Source organism: Amblyomma mixtum, chromosome 5 (assembly GCF_055824585.1).
Source record: "Amblyomma mixtum isolate Tamu chromosome 5, ASM5582458v1, whole genome shotgun sequence".
Lineage (NCBI taxonomy): Eukaryota > Metazoa > Arthropoda > Arachnida > Ixodida > Ixodidae > Amblyomma > Amblyomma mixtum.
The window spans coordinates 189,018,660-189,040,013 of NC_143016.1; the positions used below are offsets into that span (position 1 = coordinate 189,018,660).

Sequence of the window (21,354 nt, forward strand, 5' to 3'; positions counted from 1 at the left end):
AAACCGGGCAAAAAGCCTTTGGTCACATTCAGATAAAAAGATGTCACTTAAAATAGGAGCAACACTGGATCCTATGCATATTCCTTGCTTTTGTAAAAACAGGTCATCGTCCCTCTTAACAAATGTAGATTTAAGATAGGTGCTTAACAGCTCCAAAAAACCCCCAACGCTCACACCCACAGAATTCTGGAAGGCAACGACACCAGCTTTCTCTATACATCCTTCTACACACTGTAGCAAACCATTTTGGGGGAGCGAATAATACATATCTTTTATGTCGACTGAGAAAGCAACCAGATTCTTTCTTTCAGTTTTTTGAAGAAAGGAAATCACACTTTCTGAATTTTTTATCAAGAAGGGATCATCAACAACAATTTGCTTTAGACTTTTTTGCAGAAAATCAGAGACTGACTTTTGCCAAGTACCCGCTTCCGAAACAATAATTCTTAAAGGACAGTCGATTTTATGTGTCTTGGCGGAAAAAAACACTTCAAGATTCACACCTTTGGCTTTTTCTACAGACTGAGCTAGACGGATTAGATTCAAAGAGACGCACAGCTTCTTCGCTTTTGATCTTATTTTTGAAAGATTTACACCTTCTTGCCTGTCAAAAACGTTCTCGACAGCAGAATACACTTTTTCTTGAAACATGTTCCGTGGCATCACAGCAAAACCACCTTCCTTATCGCAAGGAAGAAGACATAAATCGTCGCGCTTTAGGAAATTCGAAACGTTTCTAGGGAAAGCTAGACGCCTGGTTTGCGAACACTTCTTTAAAACGTCAACACCCTGAGACACACAACTCCCTTGCTCACACATAGGTGCAAGTTTCGATACCTTTCGGACCATGGCCAACAGTTCCGGTTTTGAATTCTCTTGCTCAACGGCGAACTTAGGCCCGAGCTAAAGCGTCCGACGCACATCTTCGGGAAGTGTTACCTCCCCAAACATGCGGACCTGGTTGAGCGGCGAGGGATGTCGGGGAGGGACCATCTGTCGAAGCCTCGGCAGGATTGTGCTCCACAAAAACTCGGAGGATTGGTCAAGCACTCGTGCGAATTGCTGCCAGTTCTTGACCCCCAGCAGGCTCTCACCTGTGAAAAGTCTTGCTTGCAGGCAGTTTCTGTACAATCTTGCTTGCCTTCTCCATTCTGCCCGAAGTATCTTGAGGACCCTTTTGCCATGACTTGCCGAGGGCCGAAGCATAGGCTTCCATATAAGCATATGCTTTCACATAACCTGAGAAAAATTGGCAACAGGGTAAATGTAAACGTTTTGTTTTCAGCCCCGAATAAGTTGAGCGCCCTATGCAAGAAAATCACTTCTGGAAACCAGGGAAAGGCTGCTTGCACAATCAGGCACCAAAAGCCATTCGTCAGATGCGTAGAAGGCGTCGTGTATAGGGTGCCCTTGACATGTGGCAAATGTTATATAGGACAGACGGGTAGATGCATAAACGAGAGGTTAGGAGAACATAGTTACAACGTGGAAAACAAAAGAGGTGGGCACTTGAGTATCCATTGTCTGAAGTGCAAATGGAAAAGCAAGAAAAGCAAGGAAGGCTGCCGTCCCGATTTTCACAGGTGTAAGGTACTTTTTAAAAGTAGATGTCAAATAACGAGAGAGATTGTCGAGGCTCTTGAGATAGCACGAGCGGGCGATGATTGCGTAAGCGCTCCGTCAATTTTGTTGTCGGATAAAGAGATTTCCTATCTTACATCGGGCATGCCGGTTATCTGAAAGAACGTGCCAGCTATCACTCGTTAATAATGTTCTTGTAAGCATGCGCAAGTGATTACTATGAGTATAAAGTTGTTTTTCGCATGAAATAAAATCAGTTGAAAGTAAGCGCTTTGTATGTCTTTCCTTTTCTGTCGTCCTTGTCCTTTTGAGCGCTTTCACTGTCAAGATCAGTGAACAGTGCGCCTCGGTGGGGGGGTTTATGGTCCGCAGGACCAGTCACCTGAATTGTTGCCGATTCTTGACGCACATTTAAGTCTTCCGCAATTTTGATGTGCTGGTGGAGTGCAGTTTACGAAGAGATTAGAATCTGTGTCTGCATCGGGGAATAGTATGTGTGTACCTAGATGATTTGGTAGCTGAGCAAGTTATAGTTTCCATGCAATAAAGAAAAAAAACCCGCGGCGATAGCCTAGTGCTGTCGTGCGGTGGCTAGAAAAGCTGATATGTGCGCGCCGCCGCGGGCTCGAATCTCTGTTGCGCATATTTATTTGCTTTATTTTCATTTGTTTCTTTCACTTGGAACAAACCGACAAACATCGGAAGATCGCAAACCCGCAAACATGGTGAGATCTTGCTCGGGGTTTACACACCGGAATACTTCTTTCACACCAATAAACGTCTGGCAGCCCTGGTGTCAGTGATAACTTGACTCGAGGGCGCGAAGCAGCGCTAATAGCGAAGAGCAAGGGAGATGAGGGGTGAAGGCGCTGTATGGATGGATAGGAGCGCCCCCTTTGAAACGGGGTGGTGACAATTGCCACCATGCTCAGCTTTTCTGTCTTTATTTTTGTTCAACTGTGTCGTCAATTCTCATTAAGATTCGCCATCTTCTTTACCTACGGTTTCGTACACTTCTAACCTTATGTCACATCTCTGCTTTTCAGCCACTAATCCTCCAATCACTTTTTGCTAACTTCCACTGCAGATTTATTTACGCGACCATTGTTATCATTAAACCCAAGGGCCTATGAAAGAGTGACGGTGCCTGCATCAACATCCGGATGGATACCATCAAAATTGAGTACGAGGTGTTCAATTGTTTCCACAGATCTACCACACACTGCACATGTGTCGTCATCTTCGCTAAATTTCTTTTTGTAGCTGCGCGTTCTAAGACACCCTGACCTGGCTTCAAAAAGTAAGGCACTGTCTCTTGAGTTATCATAGAAAATTTTTTTCCTGATCTGCCTTTTCCAGTATCGATATAGTTCTACACTATGCTTCTTTTCCATTGAATTAATCCAATTTTTTACTTCCGCGTTTTTAACCTGTCGTTTAATGCTCTTTCTTTCTCCGTCCTCATGACCGGTATACTTACTGGCTAGTTTCTTAGTTCTTTTCCGCCACTAAGAGTCAACGCTCTTTAGTTTGGTTTGGTTTATTGGGGTTTAACGTCCCAAAGCGACTGAGGCTATGAGAGACGCCGTAGTGAAGGGCTCCGGAAATTTAGACCACCTGGGGTTCTTTAACGTGCACTGACATCGCACAGCACACGGGCCTCTAGAATTTCGCCTTGAAGAAATTCAGCCGCCGCGGCCGGGATCGAACCCGCGTCTTCCGGGTCAGCAGCCGAGCGCCGTAACCACTGAGCCACCGCGGCGGGGCTCAACGCTCTTTATGTATAAGTATTTAAATACCTGAGCTGCCCGCCTGTTATCGTCCAATTTCCTCAGGCGTTCTTCATATAGTATCTTACTCTTAGCTTCCCGTGCTTCGAACGATGCCCAGCCCATATGCCCTTGGACTGCCTCGTTTGTGGTTTTGCCGTGGACACCTAGTGCTAATCTTCCAACAGCTCTCTGATTTGCGTCTAATCTCGACTGAACTTCTGCCCTGAAGCACAGAACCGCATTGCTGAAAGTAAGTCCCAGCACCATTATTCCTTTCCAAATACCTCTTAGTACTTCATATTTGTTGTACCCCCATAATGCCCTATGTTTCATTATACCATCGTCTCTTCGTCCTTTTGCCCTAAGAGCCGCTCTGACCGTCACCAAGTGACGTCTTGCGCTGATCGTGTCAGCGATAACGCCAGTCGTGAGGCGCGGCCGTCACCAGGTTCCTCTGCATGCCGCCCGCGGTCGAAGGACCTCGCTTGCTTGCGGCAGTGTGTCTCTTCGCTCCCGAGGACACCGGGCCCGGGTGCTTTGCCAGTCCCTCTTTAGCGCGATCCCGGATCTCAGATCCCGCTTCCAGTACTGAACCCAACAGAAGTGGTTCGGCATGCTGGCCGCGCCGATCAGAAAAAATACAGCGGTGAGCATTGCGGTTAGTCATTCATCGCAAAAACTGCGGTAAACCCAGGGGAGTCTGCCGATCAGAGCCAAATGCATGACTACGGCAAGTTGCGCTGAAGCAGCAGAAGTAAATACGTATAATCTGACGGAAGTTCAGGCAGTTAGACGTGGGTACATTGGAAAAACACCACACGCAATACCAATATTTAGAAAAGCGTTCATCATAAAAGCAGTCTGCTAAAATCCCCACTGCTTACCCTCACAGTTCGCATCGATTGTCTGATCGTCCGTCAATTTTTTTTAGGTTTTTTTGCCCTGCCTTCTGGCAGCAGCTTAATGCCGTGAACGACGGCTCTCTAATGTGAGGCGGCGAGCCGGCGCCCCGGGAAGACCAGAGCCGATAATTTCGTAGAAGTGAGGAAGGTGGCTTTTGTTCGGAATCCTCTCTGTTAGTTTAGGCTGACTTGTTGCACAGAGCCCACACGAGTGCAGTAATGAGCTACTCGGGCCTATTGAGCCACTCGACCTGCTTGCAGAAGAGTCTTCAGAGCAGATAGGTTTTTTTTTTCAGAAAATATTGCTAACTTTCTTTTTTTCTATTCCATCCCGCATAAGAAATTGTTTGAATTCGTCTTTTCCTGCACTGAGAAGAATGATGTACCCTTCTTCGAGAATGCCACGTAAATTCAGGCTTATAATTAAGGGGTGCTATTAGGTTTTTAAGTGTGTTAAAAAACTATTTAATTTGCAGATCGAAAGGGCAGCGAGTAGTAGAGTATTCAGATGTATTCTTGCGTCGCCCCAGTACCTTCCTATGTGTGTCTATTTTCAGCAATAGACAGAATTTTATTGCTTGTTTTATGTGGAGGGAAGCCTCTCAAAGTTCATATAAAAGCTAGCAATTTTGAGTACGTTATATAAAATTAAACAGTGGTCTTTGACGTACCAATATATGCTGGCGAATGTTTTAGCTCTTTAGACAGCACTTTATACTTAATATGAATACATTTAGAGTTTGTAGAATCTGAAACCAGTGTTTTGGAAGACCATAAATGATCGATGGACAGTCCACGCATGTGGAAAGAGTAGCTGCCGTTGGATTCCACGTATTGAAGTAATTTGAAAATAGCGATTACCTCGCCTATTTTCCAGTCTAGCCAGTAAAAATAAGGTTGTCATTCGACGAAAGCAAGCTTTGACTTAAGTCTTAAAGCTGAAATAAGCAAGGTATAATGCTTTTTGTGCTGGCCGGTATCACTGAGACTTGAACGCAAAAACCGAAATGCAAATTTAACTGACGAGGGGATGAACCCACAGAAAGAAAAAGTCCGCATATGGGTCCTATAAATGAACTGTACCCAGAATAAGCTGAGGTGTGTGATAACTAGAGACCGGATTTTAGGCAAATGCCTATTTTTTTCAACGCTTCGTAGGAGCACCATTTTTACATATGAGCACGAATTAGGTGTTGACAGTATGTTTAATACTCTTTTTATAGTGCCTATAAATGCCTATTTTGGGTGTCAGTGCCTATAAATGCCTATTTCCGACGTCGGTGCCTAAAAATGCCCCATTTTCCAGAAAAAGGGCCTGAAATACGCTGTGGTTTTGCTTTTGCAGATTTTGTTTTCTTTCGAATCCATTTCTGTTTTGAGTAGAACACACACGTGGCAACATTAGATGACCTCATCAGTTGGCTGCGGTGAACACTCCACCTACGCCGGCTGTGTACACAATACCAACCACGTCAGCCGAAAATATCGAAGCAACCTTTTTCCTATTTACTGCCATTTTATCGTGGCAGGTTTTTGATGACTTCGGCTGTTAGAGTGGTAGTTGACCAGATGGCACCACATTTCGGAAAGTATACGGAGTAAGTTATAGGTTCGACCAAATAATTCCCAGTTGGTTCCAATTGAAACCAGCTGTACAATGCGCCATAGACCTGCTAGAAACAGTTTAACTGATTTTTTTCTGAAGAAGATTTTTTGTCTTTCTGAAGATCTCAGAAAGCACTTCAAGGACGTTAATGAACTTATTGCTTCAGTCAAGGGTGTATTTTTGAAAGCGCCTTCTCGTGTGTGGGCGTTTAAAGAGCAGTTGCCGGAAGTGCCTCTCCCGCCGGAGCCTATCATCACACGTTGGGGAACGTGGCTGGAAGCCTTTGAATACCATAACTACCACCTTTCTGACCTGAAGACCGTCATAAACAGTTTCTCAGGTGATGAGAGAGTGCTCTAATCAGGAGGGCTCAAACTGCCCTCTCTCAGGACAACCTATAAGGAGACCTCGCGTACTTGTGCGCTAACTTCACTTTTCTTTCGAGCACTATAAAAATGGAATGGGGGGGTATAATGCTCACTACCAACATTGTACTGATTGAGAATGTGCAGCAACGAATCGCTGCCCTTCCTCAAGGAGAAGTTGCCGAGAAAGTCCGCGCAAAGTTGCAGTCCGTCTTGGACAAAAACGAGGGGTTCTCAGTCCTCAAGCAAATTTCAGGAGTACTTTCCGGTGAACATTCTATGATGCCGAACAGTGTAAAGCCATCAAACGTTCCTAAGTACAAGCACGCTCCTGTAACATTCGCTGATGTTGAGCGTTCCTTTTCAGCATGCAATCTTGTTCTTAGTGATAAGAGGCATAAATATGAGTCCATCAACCTGGAGATGGTGCTTGTCTGCTACTGCTTCCATAGCCTTAACAGTGATTTCTAGATGGATGATGTTACCATGGATCCTCGTGGATGTACGTAGGCCCGTGCAGAACTATGATTCTTTTCGGCATATTCTGCATCAAGCAGCACTGTGTGTAACATTTTCTAGCATCTCGTATTTATGGCTTCCAGACCCTTCCAATGGCAAGCACCATTTGATAGTCGCGTGGCTCCAGACACGTGAAGACAAACTATAAAACACTGTTCAATTCCTGTGTGAGCGAAGATTGACCTCATTTGTCAGATGCTTTAAATTGACATTGTTTCTATAAATTTCTAAATACATGGCCTCCTGTTATGGTGTTCATTGTTTCTACTTTTGTACACGACAAGCGAATTGTTTGTTTCGAGGTATACCAAAGTGTTTTAAAACGGTTGGTAACCGTCCCTTTTCCTCTACTGAAGCATGTGTATTGTACGAAAAGTTGCTCGACAGCCTTTAAAAAAAACGGCTTCTAATGTTCGCACCTTGATTAAGGTCCTAAATCATTCCTGCTGTGTTTTTGTTTTATTTTATGGCAGATGTTGCGCGCTGAAGTTCGGAACTGTGTGCACTTTTGATAAAGTTTACAGTGCCTATTTTCTCGTTAGGTGCCTAAAATGCAATTTTAGCCGCCTATTTATGGCGCCTAAAACGTGCTTTTTAGTGCCTAAAAATCCGGCCTCTAGTGATAACAAGATATAAAATTCCCGCTGTATTCTCGCACCGTGCAAGCTTGCTTTCCTGTGCCAGAGGACATGTTTTACGAATTGGAAAAACAGCGCAATCAAAGACGAGACACAAGAGAACGACAAAGCGCTGGTGTTTTGTCGTTCTCTTGTGTCTCGTCTTTGAATGCGCTGTTTTTCCAATTCGTAAAACATGTACCAACCAGCCCGTATTTGCCCTCTTCCAGAGGACATGTGCGTGGTGAAATAAAACAAAACGGCTTTCTCGTAAGAAACACCTGAACCCGAATGTAGAGTACCAAGGAGTGGTCTACAAAATTGGACTTACGTGCGGAAAGGTTTCCATCGACAAGAGCGCCAGATGCATTAGAGACAGCCACTGTGAGCACGTGTTATCTGAAGAGTGGTTCCAGATGGCACCACCATTCATTGCATTGCAAAATATGTGACTACAGTGCGGGGTTGCATGAAACTACCATTAACAAAAGGCAAAAGCGCGGCGGCACGACAATTAATAGTCGCATTGTACAGGAAATACGAACGGCGACTGCCTGAGTTGTGCTTCTTCTACTCTGCACAGATTTCAAGATTCTTCTTTCGGTTTCAGTTTTTCTCCTTAAAGGCCCCCTTTTCAGGGGGTGTTACATAAGGGGTGGGAATGCACTTGAAGATGTGAAAAAACAGCAATGATTAACATTGAAGATGATCTGTTACACGCGCTTGAAAAACAGATGGCGAAGCGATGACGACTATGTCATAGGGAAGGCCGTTCCAGTCTGAAGCTGTTCGAGAAAAGAGCGATGCAGAAAAAGTAGTAGTGTGCGATGGTGGGCGTGCAACTTGCCGTGGATGACTGGTGCGGTGAGATATGCGTGCTGCGGCTGTGATGTACGGTTGCTGATTCAGAGAAGAATAAAAAAACTTGTGAAAAAGAGCGAGGCTAGCGATGCGGCGACGAAATGAAAGGAAAGGCAATCCGGATTTCAATTTCAAAGTTGAAACACTGGTGTCGTACGAGTATGAGGAATGAATGAACAGGAAAGAGAATCGGTTCTATCGTGTCAGAGAATGTGAAGCATGCCCAGGTAATAATTTGGCCACAACAAGAAAATTTTTTGCGCATTTTGGTGCAGTGAACCCACGCTGTAGGTTAGCGCTGCCCTGTTGTCTCACTCCGTACAATGCCGTACGTATAAAGGAATCATTTTATCAGTATGATCAGGAATCAGTATGCCCCAGAACTTGGAGCGTGCGGAGGCACAGCTTTGTCGCTTGACTGCGTTGAGTGATTACAAGGACTAAAGAAGACGATGTCTTTTAATCATTCCTTGTAATCCTTCGCAACGTTGTCCTTGCAACCACTCAGCGCAGCCAAGCCACACAGAAATGCAGTACCAACTAGCCTCTTTTGTCACATTCCGGAGGCATATACAAAAGCTGACATTATCCTGATCGGTGAGAAACAGATTACTGAAGCCTTGAAAAATGCTAGACGAATCAGTTCGCTCTTCGCTGGTTGCAAAGTATTCACATAAGCAATCGCTAATAAGATTATGGTAGCCTACAAACCATCTCACAAGTTATCTTCAGTGAAGTAGAAGATACAAACACGAGGCGAAAGCTTCCACCGGCGCGCTGTTTTCACGCACTCTCAAGCCTACTGGATATGGCTGGAAGCCTACTCCTCGAGGTCGTATCTTTCATTCCTCTGCGAACAGCCTGTGAGCTATTTCAGTAATCCAGTGATGGTTATGTTGTTTCATGGCACAGAAATTACTTAGGCCATCTGGTGCCAAGTCGGGCGGTGCATTTAAAGTTCATTTGTTTATTTTATTAAATCGTGCTCCCTTCATGGTATTACAGTAAGATACGTATCCATTGGTATAAAAACTCAAGGAAAAGGCGGTAAATACCAAGGCCGGTGTGTGGAAAAAATTATCGGCAGTGGACCGTATTCGCAGCATCAGTCAGGTTATAGCGAAATACGCAGATATACCAGCTGTTATACAGAGCCTTTCTAGAATAGGAGAAGCGTTTGATTCAGTCTCAAGGTCAGAAGTCACGCATGCGTAATTTGGCTGTAGAATAGGCATTTATCAAAGTCATAGAAAATACCAGCAGGCATAGCATAGTGACCATTTTTCCCTACCAGAACAGTGATGAAATGCCGATCAGGAAGAGGGTCGGAGAAGAAGGCATAATTTCTCCAGTGCTGATTACCGCATGCTTAGAAGACGTATACAGAGGGCTGAGTTAAATAAAGCTGAGGAGAAGCGCGAATAATGAGCGTTGATGCGAGGTCCGATTCACTGATGACATCACCCTGCTCAGTAATCCAGGGGAAGAATTGCAGGGGATGGTAGGAGACATATAAACTCAAAGTGGAATTGCGGGACTGGGAACAAATATGAAGGAAACTTGAGTAACGCTCAACAATTTCTGATCGGAAGAACTCACTGATCTCCACAAGTTGGCTGGATGGCGCATCGGGCGCCTGAAAGTGAAGCCATCGGAAGTAAGCGGTCTTTTACCGGAAGTCAGCCTTTGGCAGTGCACGAAATTGGACCTGAGCATGGTTTTTCAGTTTCAGTTTTGGTTTTTCACTTAGCATTTCGTCTTTTCGCCGTTCTCGTCTTTTTCTATGACAGTGCCAACCTGTTGCGCCGTCAACTGAGCGAGGAGACCAGCAAAGTCTTCGGGAAAGACGTTTCAAAAATAAGGGTCCATTGCATCGCAATGGGACGACACTAGCAGACGACAGGATGTCGTTACACACAGCAAGTATGGAGCCTCGTCTGCTCAGCTCTCTGGTGTCCCGTTGCGCTAGCGTCGCCAGCTCTGCTCTTTGCTGGGATGTACGTTCCCGCGCTCAAGCCCAAATTATGATATCAATGGGGGATAAGTTCAAGAGAGAATAGGTGGAAGCCTTCACCAGGCAGCCGACTTTGCAGTGACCATTTTACCGAATTATGTGTAGACCGAGCCGGAACGAGGGCGAGGCTACTATCGGGTGAGGGGCCGGCTGTGTTCGGTTGGTTCACGTTAGCTCCTTCATAAGGTATGTAGTACGCACTGCTTTTTCGACGGAGCGTGTCATGCGCCGTTTCGTACTCTAGCAAGTTATGCCTGAAGGGGCTTTTATTCGGGATGCTTGGTGCAGCTGACTTTTAACAGCGCTTCTCATGCGCGCTGCAGCATTCCTCTTCCTCGTCACTCGTTTCTCTCGTGCTGTGTAGCTGAAACAGGGCAGTGCTTTGGAGTTAGGTTAATTGCACGCCTAGAAGGTAAATGACGCCCTAAAGCAATGAACACCACCTGCCATCGATGAGAAGAGTCATCGTCCGCCTCCAACTCGAAACTGAAACTGCGGCAGCTGTATAACGAGCGGCTCTTCGAGAGTAAGGATATCCGCGCCATCGTTCGCCTTTTCTTTGCTGCACGAAAATTTGGTTCTAAGATGACCTAGCCTCATAATCATTCCAGAACTTCTCATTTACGCTCGGAATACCAGGAACAAGTAAGAACTTAGTGTTTTAAGTGAGTGCCCCTTTGCTGCATCAGGGCGAGAACTGCATGCCTGTTTTCTTCGGTTTCTCCGAAATTACAGGGTTCTGCACACAATCATCACATTTCTCGCGTTCAGCTTGCTTGTTCCTTTCATATTACAGCAGAAATTACACGAGAACAACGCAATAAACTGAGAACGAAAGGGCGAAAGACGCGACTTTTTGCATTGAAATACGCAGCAGACACCCGACTTCCGAGACAAGCCGTCCAACTTCGGGTGGCTTCACTCGCGCTCGTCTCAGAAAACGGGAATGCGGCATCCAGCCACCTAGTGGGGAAGAGTGGAATAACTGTTTACAAAGGCAGCGAGGTACTGGAAGAGGTATAAGAATGCATCCATCTAGGGAAAATAACGCCGTAGGCCAGGCCGCGAGAGGAAAGTATCTGATACAAAACGTAGACTGCGTTCAAGTAGTTACAGGTGATGACGATCAGACTACCAGTACTTCCCAAAAAGGAAAGTAAAAGACTTCTACTTAGCCAGTGTTGACGTATGGGGCAGATATTTAGAAGCTAACGAAAATACTTGAACTGAATGAGAACAGAGAAGCAGGGTACGGTAAGAAGAATGGTGATGTAACTTTCAAGGGACAACTCCATCTCATTTTTTTAAAATAGATTAGATGGGTGTGTCGATTAGAACTGGGAAGGAAAGGACGCATTTATTGATGAGAAAATTAACTTTAAAATGAAGCATTTTTTTGGGGGCACTGAATTCGGACTCGTAACAGCCATTTCCTAAAATGACTCCGTGATCACTGTTGGGAAGTGGATGGAAGTATAGCATAGGAAGGATCAGCGTTAAAATTTTGTGTCCAGGTTTATCTCAACTGCCAGCATCGAGGCGAAGGCGACTCTACGTTTTTCCATAATGTTTTAGTAACTTTGCAAGCCCTAGCTCGAAAGTTCGCTATCAGCTTCAGATTCAGCTCGACCGGGAGCGGCGGGCATTCTGTTCGACGACTGCCGAGCACGCTCGTCGCTACGCCGCCGCCACCGAGTCATTCAGTTCTTCGTGGCCGCAAGTCAGCCTAAAGAGTTTCGTTTGAAAGCCTTTTCGCTGTATTCCTGCGCGCCGGACTGCCGTCACCAGTAGTGACAATATGTATTGTTCCGCCGGGCAGCGGATTACTGAGGAGTTCGAGGATGAAGAGGGAGGCACGCGCAGACTGATCTGGGCTCTGAGCCGTTGGCGGCGAGCTTTGATTCGAGCTATCACCTGTGTTGAAACCATTTATCCGCTACAGGTGACCAATTAAGGTGACCAATTACAGGTGACCAATAGTAATGACCAATTCCGCTTATATGGACATCAACCCCTTATCGCTATTCGAACAACTGTTATCCATTAACACTGCATCTGAACACCAGAACAGAAGGGAAAACTGGACTGCTAGCACACCTGATTCGCATTTCGTCTAATTACGCTAATCACCCATCATTTTCTGTTTACATTTTCTGGCTAATAAAAGCGCCCTCTTCTATGAAAGAAGCTTGCATGTCGTCAGAATGCGGTGGTCTATGAATATGGGCCAATGGCTCAGTGTCCGTTTGAGACATATGTATGAGCTTTTCATATGATGTTTTGCTAAATTATCAGTCATGGGGCACTTTCGTTATGTGGAGGTCGTATAAAAGAAATAAAAACATTGCTTCCGCTTGTACCAAGTCGTCGGGTAGAGAACGAATTGTGCATCGAAGCAGGCCATAAGGATAGAGGAAGTGGTTATTTGGCGCTTGAAACGCAAAAGGGGAGGGGGGAGAGGGGGGAGAAGGGGTTTGTCGTGAAACGCCACCGCACCGAGTACCGCTGACAATTGTGACGCCACTGCACTTTCGAAAGTATAAAAACTAATTTGTAACGAAAGAATGTCGATAGCAGTGCACGTTTTTCACGGTCAAAGACACGCCCAAATGACTAAGCTTCGGTGTATTGCGCAAGAGCGTCTAGCGAGTGTAAGAAAGAATGGGTCTGATTCTTTTGGCGCACGTGCAAGTTTGATGTGCAGTGGTGTTCGCTGATGTTTCCTTCATTTATTTTTTTGCCTGCACAGGATTACTGCGGAGCCGCGCGGCTATCTGGAAGGCTAAGAAATACTTGAAGCTGGGCTTGTTGGTGCGTACTCGTGAAAGACATGAGAGCGCAAAACGGGGACACGGACGAGGAAGGGAACAGGACGAGCGCTGTTTCCTTCCTCGTCCGTGTCCCCGTTTTGCGCTCTCATGTCTTTCACGAGTATCTGGAAGGCTGCGACGAGAGCGCTTTCGCGAACATTATATCGAAGTGTCCATTTGGCTTCGTTTGAAGGTTGTCTGGTGTGAGAGATGCCGCAAGAATAAGGGCAAGTGTCGCCGTAAGAAGAGTACAGATTACCTCACTGTCGGTTACACAATCTCTTTTACTTTTGTTTTTGAGCCCTAGAGATTTTGAGGTTTCGACACACCTTGACACGAAGACATCTGAGGAAATCGACTTCACTTTAATACCTTAAAGACCCTCGTTAGAGGGTATTATATAAGGGGTGGGGCCATAGAAATAAAAAACAGAATGAGTAACAGATAAGTTGAAACTTATACAAAATATAAGATTTTCACTGAGCAAGTACACGCGTGATTCCTTCGATGAACAAAGATTGGCATGTGATAGCAGCAAGTTCTCGGGGAAAGACGTGGAGAAAAGAGATGTAACGATGGTGCGCGTTACCACTTAAAGACCCAACATTCAGCTGAAAACCCCCTCAGGAAATGTGCACTGCTTTGCGTGGCGAAAATGATAATTCCTGCAGTGAGAGGTAGAAAGAAACCTTAGCCGCAGGGCCTCTGTAACATCGGGCTTATTTCATGAGCACATTTGAGGCCATGCCGACTAGGCCAAGTGCTTAATCGGGTTACTACCACACAACACCACATTGTTGTGTTGACTAGGTGTGGTTGAAGGGAGGAAATGAATTGGTGTTCTGAAACCTTTCTCTTCTACCTCAGCTTAAGTTATTTTAGGTGTCATTATTAATAATGTAACGCTCTACAACCACTTGGTTAAGATGGGCGACATTCTATGAGATGTAATCTATGCTTTGCTCGACATAATGCAGAGAGACCTCGCACTTTAAACTCCATCTGGCAGATTTCCTGCGGTACTCAGTTTTTCAGAGACGAATGTTCTGGTTTAAATGCTGCGCATTAGTACCGGCGTAAAAGGCGTAAAAGTGTACAGGCGTAAAATTAAAGACATGGCTGTAAACAAGGTGCATAGAGGTCGCTTGTCGGCACCCGCATTGTGAGCTGTCATACAAATGGGAGCAGAAACTAGAGCCTAAACTAATTATACTGGCAAGTCGACAGCGCAAAACATTGAAAGAGATCTTTTTGCAGTTTCGTACGTTCCGTAATTCTTTATTTAGCCATTACGCGCTACGCCCAGGACATTAGAAGCAGGGGCCCTGGTTCTTTGCGCCAAGTCTTACGAGCAACCGAAGCGGCAAAGAGGAAAGGAAACCGCACGGTACTCGACGGCGAACACAGACATAGTTATTTCACAAAAAAGAAATATTTTGAACAAAGCAAAGAAGTGTGCCGCGCATGGGCTGTGCTTGACGTTCCAAGTATTAAGTAACTTTTATGGCCACTCCATTTTAGCGGTGCCGGTCTTCATGAGAAGGCCACAATTATAAACGTCACTTTTTTTCATAAGTGTAGTTGATGGCATCCGTGGCGCGTGTCATGACGTGGAACTCCCCCTTCTCTTGGAATGATTTCCCGAGCAATTTACGGCAAAGGAACGACCCCTTCCCTGCTCTCTTAACGTTTGGATAGCAGGGGTCTTTATTGTCTGCATTACCGACGAAGCTTATGCGAAGTATTGCAGGTCTTTTTTTAGCCTCTCTGTGGCATTGTGACAAGTGCATGGATGTTTTTCTATCGCATTTCTTTGTATACATTCGCTTCCAGTCGCGTACAATGAAGGAGAACTGCCGAAGCATAAACTGCGCACAGCTCTTACCTTCGAGGCTTTTGCCAGCTTTTTACTATCTAGCAGTTACCGCTGAAGCTCGCATCCTCACAACTGTGCTTGGCGGGGTCTATTTTTTTTCGAAGGTGTACAGATACAAAGTGTTCGGGTGCTTGTTTTTTTTTTTTGAAAGATTCCTAGTAATCATTAAAATAAGCTGAAAACCCCGGGGCGCAGCGTGAGTAATTGATTACAAATGATTTTGTGTCGACAGTTTTGGTCTCGGTCGGCGCAAGCTACGGAGTCATAGTCGTCATAGACGTCATAGTCGACTGGCCGACCTAGACTACCACATTCCCGATGACGTCGGCTCGCCGGAAAGCACTGAGCAAGTGCACGCTGACGTCACTCGATGTGGGTAGAAATTACGAGCGGCTTCTCGGGAAACATTCAAAATAATATTACATAATAGTTCACTCGATGCCTGCACTGGGCTAGAAGCCATCTCCTTAGCCGTGAAAGAAATAATATCGTTTGTGTGCGTTCGAAATTCTTTGTCTGTACCTACCTCCAACGCATGAAATCAGGACCTACCTGTCGATGCTCATGGCGGCCATGGTGAAGGCTGAGCAGGCCACCGTCATGTTGGCGACGAAGTTGCTGAACACGCAGTAGTGCTCACCGAAGGTCCAGTGGCTCTCCAGCATGTACACGAAATTGAAGGCCGCGTTGAACACGGCCGTCATGAAGTCCGCCACGGAGAGGTTGACCAGGAACTGGTTGGTTACCGTCCTCATGCGCCTGTGGTAAAGCACGCTCCACACCACCAACGAGTTTCCGCAGACGGCGATCACCACCATGGCGCCGAAGAGGAGCGCGTAGGCGAGCTGCGCCCACGCGGATAGCACCCACTGGCGCTCCCGGTTCACCTTGAGACCAGCGGTTGCGTTCAGCATCGTCGGAAGCAGAGGGAGCAGGGCGGACAGGTCATCCCGCTGCCCAGAAGCCAGGGACAAGTTCACAAGGGGACCGATGAAGCCTTCCAGCAGAGGCATCCCGCTCACTCAGACTGCGACAACTGGAAAATGCCCTTCTTTAGGCGAGTGTTCCAGTGCTATTCCCGTAGTCATTCACTCGGAGCTCGGCGTTGCTGGCGGAATGACGTAATGAGAACGGGGAGTTCTTCCCCTCTCCAAAGCTCTTGGCATCTCCACTGTTTCTTCGGAACGAATTGTCTTTTCTTTCTTCTTTCCGTGGCACATGGTACGCAGTGGGGACACAGGAAGGACACAGACGCAGGACCCAGGCAGCTTTTCAGACGTCCCTTGTGCTGAGCTAGCGGTAGGAGTATTCTCCAACGGCAAAATGCAATTCACAGGTCTTCAGAAAAATCTCCTGCAGAAAGAATCGGGTCATATTGACAACTGACCTTCCGTGATGGTAATCATGTTACGGTAAAACGGACCTGTAATGATCCAGCCTGCTGAGAAACAGGTTCCTTGAGCAAGAATTCGTTCAGGTAATTTTCGAGCCGTCTTAGGAAAGCTGTTGTAAACGGACAGTGCCGTAAAATATCCGCACATCCAGCGACTAAAATCTGTCCCACAAAGGCAGGGCACTTCTTTGGGATGTGACAATTATTTATGCGACAATTCCTGCACGTTAAAAGCAGATTTCTCAAGTGCGATAATGATGAAATTGTCAACACACATACATATTAAAAAGGCGGAAGAAAATTTTAAGTTTTTGAACCTCCGTATCTAAGACTTAGTTATAGCACCAAGCCCGTCGCAAAGGTCGCAGCGACTACTATTTCTGCCTTGAGGTATGAAAACGACTGCAATTCGCAAAGCGTCGCTGAGTGCTAGCCTATGAGGAGGAGGGGACAGCAATTGCAATTTATATTTCCATAATCTGGAACACACTGTTTTCCATTGATTTCGATGGGTGTTTAAGACTTCTGAATATAGCGACCTGATTTTCTGGCGTTCGAAAATCGCGACGACCTGTCGGAATAAGTTTTGTACCAGACCTAAACCTCGTTAACTCCGCAATCAAAGCCACTGCTTCTGCGTTAGTTTACTTCGCCCCCTTCGAACGTCCGATTCGTACCATCCGTCACTCACATAGTGGCACACTTTGACGGAATCCAGTGCACGCAGCCGCTGAGCAGATGGGCTTGCAAGCATCGCATCACGAATAACTCGGGGGAATATGTGCGGGGAGTCGGTGTCACAGCAGAGTCCACAGCGCTTGCCCCTCCACTGGCCCGCGTAGTTTCTCACCTCAGCCAGCTAGCCGCGCGTTGCTGCCCGAAAACGTGCGGCCGCTTCTCCGCACGGCCGCTGACCACTCACTGCGCGCGTTCGAGGAACGCCGGCGCTCGCGGAGCATCGGTTGCAGTAGCGAGCGCGTGCGCACGAACCGCGGCTGCCGGGAAACGTCACGATGACGGCGCGCTACGTCACCTATACGTCACGCCTTGAGAGAATCGGCTTGGCCCCGGCTCGCCCGCAAAAGAGGGATAGAAATATACATATAGAAAACGCTCGGGGAGGCCCGGTGGCATCACCGTCTCCATTCAACGAAGACAGCGCGAAACAGAGCTGTCTTTCGAGCACATTGCAGCGGGTGGTCGTTTGCATTCACTAGGATTGCATTTTGTGCTTCTGAAGATTTATCTGGATCTCGTCCTTATAGAAGGCCCTAGTTCGAGATGGTGCTGTGGTCAATCAGCGGCTCCTTAATTCTATAACTGTCTCATTACGACGATCGTTCCAGAGGTATCCGACTTACGTCGGCGGAAGATAGTTTCCCCGTCGTTATGCAAATTCAAGAAAAAATTGCGAGGAAAACGATGTAATTGCTATCTGCTTATTTCACTGAGCCTGCTAACGAAACTGTTGTTTTGAACGTAGAAGAACGATGACAACTGAACGCTAATTGAATTGAAGACCTAAATGGGGGCAATCGGTGCCCATCATGCGTCTTGGGTACAGTCACTTTCACAGAAAAACTATTAAGTAGTCAGCTATAGTAGACTAAAATGTGTCCGCATTCGTAAGCATGAGCTGGTTCGATTGCAAGCTTTCATTTGGTTACTTCTGATTGAGACAGGGACGTCCCATTAAAAGTGCAGAGATTCCACAGCAGCGTACATTTTGGCACCTTTAGGCTCATTATTATTTACAGTGCTATTACATTCGGGATCCAAATCATATGTAGTTTTGTAACGTGGCTGAGATAGAGATTCTGAGTACCTGCATGCAGTGTAGCCGAGCTCTTTCCAGAGTAACAATGGCAGTAAATGAGAATTAGCTGCATTTAACGCGAGTAATGTCAGACTATCGAGGTGCGATATTTCATACGCTAAGCGGAAAATATTCTTCCATTACAACAGAGTAGGTGTGGCAGTAGTTCAGACGGAATTTTTTGCATGCGCTTCCTCACTAGTAATTCCGAATACCTTGGTGCCAGATGCTTGTATTTATTGGACAACTGGGGAAGGCTTCTGGCGGGGCAGGTTAGTTAGACCCAGATACACACGCACCATGGAATATTGCAATCCTCTACACGCACAAAAGGGAAGTCCTGACAGAAAGGAGAATGTGGTTTTCGTCTGTCGTGCTTCTTTTCCTGAAAATATTTCACGCGTCCTAGAGGAAGGCCCGAAATCGATCGGGAATTCTTCTCAAGTTACCCGGGAACGAACTCCTAGCCATCGGTAGGAATATAGCCTCTAAGGCAATAATATGACAAGGAATGATGGCTTCTGGACAGAATGGACTGCTTAAATAGGTGCGCCGAGCAGCATATGTTCTTTATTGAAGTGAATTCAATTATTAAATATTTTAAGAAACATGGTGTTTGCCTACTGTTATGCGACAAAAAAAAGGCATGTTGGTTCACAAGAAAAATGGCGTTTGTAAAAAAAAACGAAAGCCTTTCAAGCGGTTCACAAAAAATTTGTGGACGTAAGCACAAGCGAAGGGAGGATAAAAACAGAATTTATTGACTTTTGTAGAAGTTTGTATTTGCATTTCACAAATGCTATCGACGCAAGCTCAACGAATTCTTTAGCGGTCGTCTTTTGGACAAAAATACGAAAGCATGACACGCCATTTAGGGCAACTGTAAGTGGGAAGGCTTCGTGGCAACACAACGTCAACCATTTTCTGATGAATAAGCCCAAGCATGTTCCTATTCATGTGTACATATATATATATATATGTACACATGTGTACATATATATATGTACATATATGTGTACATGTGTACACATATATATATATATGTACACATGTGCGTAAACAAATCGTCAGTTGAAAGTCAGCGCTCGTGTTGTCGTGTTTGTTCCGTCCTCGTGTCTTTTCCGCGCTCTTTTACCATGGATAGTAATAACCAACTTGCCCACCTTTCTTTCTTTCTTTCTTTCTTTCTTTCTTTCTTCCTTTCTTTCTTTCTTTCTTTCTTCCTTTCTTCCTTTCTTTCTTTCTTTCATTCTTCCTTTCTTTCTTTCTTTCTCTCTTTCTCTCTTTCTTTCTTTCTTTCTTTCCTTCTTTCTTCCTTTCTCTCTTTCTTTCTTTCTTTCTTCCTCTCTTTCTTTCTGTCTTTCTCTCTTCCTTTCTTTCTTTCCTTCTTTCTTCCTTTCTCTCTTTCTTTCTTTCTTCCTTTATTTCTTCCTTTCTTCCTTTCTTTCTTTCTTTCTTTCTTTCTTTTTTCTCTCTTTCTTTCATTCTTTCTTTCTTTCCTTCTTTCTTCCTTTCTCTCTTTCTTTCTTTCTTTCTTTCTTTCTTCCTTTCTTTTTCTTTCTTTCTTTCTCTCTTCCTTTCTTTCCTTCTTTCTTTCTTTCCTTCTTTCTTCCTTTCTTTCTTTCTTTCTTTCTCTCTTTCTCTCTTTCTCTCTTTCTTTCCTTCTTTCTTTCTTTCCTTCTTTCTTCCTGTCTTCCTTTCTTTCTTTCTTTCTCTCTTTCTTCCTTTCTTTCTTTCTCTCTTTCTTTCTTTCTTTCTTTCCTTCTTTCCTTCTTTCTTCCTTTCTCTCTTTCTTTCTTTCTTTCTTTCTTCCTTTCCTCCTTTCTTTCTTTCTTTCTTTCTTTCTTACTTTCTTTCTTTATTCAAGACATTCCGTTACAGAAATGCCTTGGGGGACGCGACAAAAGGCAATAGACATGCCTGACGGGGCCGCGCCCCCCTTAGCTGCGGCGGAAACAACATAACATAAGCACAATAATTACAAACCAAAAGAAACATCAATACTGCATGATATGAAAGGGCATGAAAAAACAAAAAATGCAGGTACATAAAAACAATAAGTTGGATCAGTAGTGCGGTGTTATGAAAAACAGGGATCTATGTGCGCACGTCTTCAATCATCACAGTGAAGGTAAAGATCCGGAGTGAAGGCGAACGAAGTTATCTGCACAGCATGGTCTTAAGTTTTCATTTAAGAAAGAGTCTTATTCTCAGTCGTTGCACCTTTGTGGCAGTAAACAGTATCTCAGCTATTTCAGGAGGCGCATTGAGGAAATCCGGAATCAAATAACTTGGTTTTTGATCACCGTATATTGTACGCGAACGGGGCCTTGGTATTAAGTTTTGTCGTAGATAATAAGGACCAGGTTGCGCATGATATTTCGTTTGAAATGTTATATCTGTTATATATATATATGTTATGCTTGTTACACTGGAATGACGGTTGTAGTCGTGAGAAATAAAACGCGCTTCACGGTTCTGAATTGCTTCGAGGAAATGAATTAAATAAGCTTGATGTGGTGACCAGATAGCTGGTGCATATTCTAGTTGGGGACGGACAAATGTTAAGTATGCTAGCTTGCGGGTAGAAACTGGTGCGCTATGAAGATTTCTCTTCAGGTAGCCAAGCGTGCGCGATGCTTTGACAGTTTTATGTATTGAATATGTTCCGCCCAAGAAAGATTAGAAGTCAGATAAACGCCAAGGTATTTATAGGACACAAAAAGAGATAATTTGTCGAATTTCTGCTGAAAAAGGATCAGATGGACTTTGACTTTTCCACTTTAATTCGAGATTTGTTTTATCGTGCCCCACATGCTGATTTTTTGGCATCAGTAAGGACGAGGGTGAGGGGAAGGAAAGGCCACGCGGGAGAAGAAACCGGTTCGCTAACCTGCACTGGGCGTAGGGGACGATGAGTTGCCGGTACCTGGGTGGTGTACTTATATTCATGTCATTAACCTGAAACCGCACAATGAACAGTGCTAACCGCATTTTAGGCTATTTACGTGGAAGTTTAATGAAAGCCCCTTGCTCTTTAAATTACTACTTTATGAAACACTTGTTGTTCAGAATTTGGAATATGCCGCCCCCATTTGGGACCTTCAGCTAGCGCCGTTTGCGCTTGTTCATTATAATGCCGTTCCTTTCAGCTCTGTGCGTTATAGTAGGACCACGAATGTTACAGCAGTGAAATATAAACTTTCCTTGCCTGTCCTAGCA

The 21,354-nt window shown here is 45.2% G+C and overlaps 1 protein-coding gene across 1 annotated transcript in view; it reads right to left on the minus strand.

The window, feature by feature from the left end:
• The window catches only part of LOC149345182 (tachykinin-like peptides receptor 86C), a 264,961-nt gene extending 249,025 nt beyond the window's left edge, over positions 1-15,936 (minus strand). The window contains exon 1 of the mRNA XM_089547383.1: positions 15,476-15,936. Within this exon, the coding sequence (XP_089403509.1) occupies positions 15,476-15,936 (461 nt within the window). The remainder of the gene's footprint in view (positions 1-15,475) is intronic.
• Between the last annotated feature and the right edge of the window lie 5,418 nt (positions 15,937-21,354).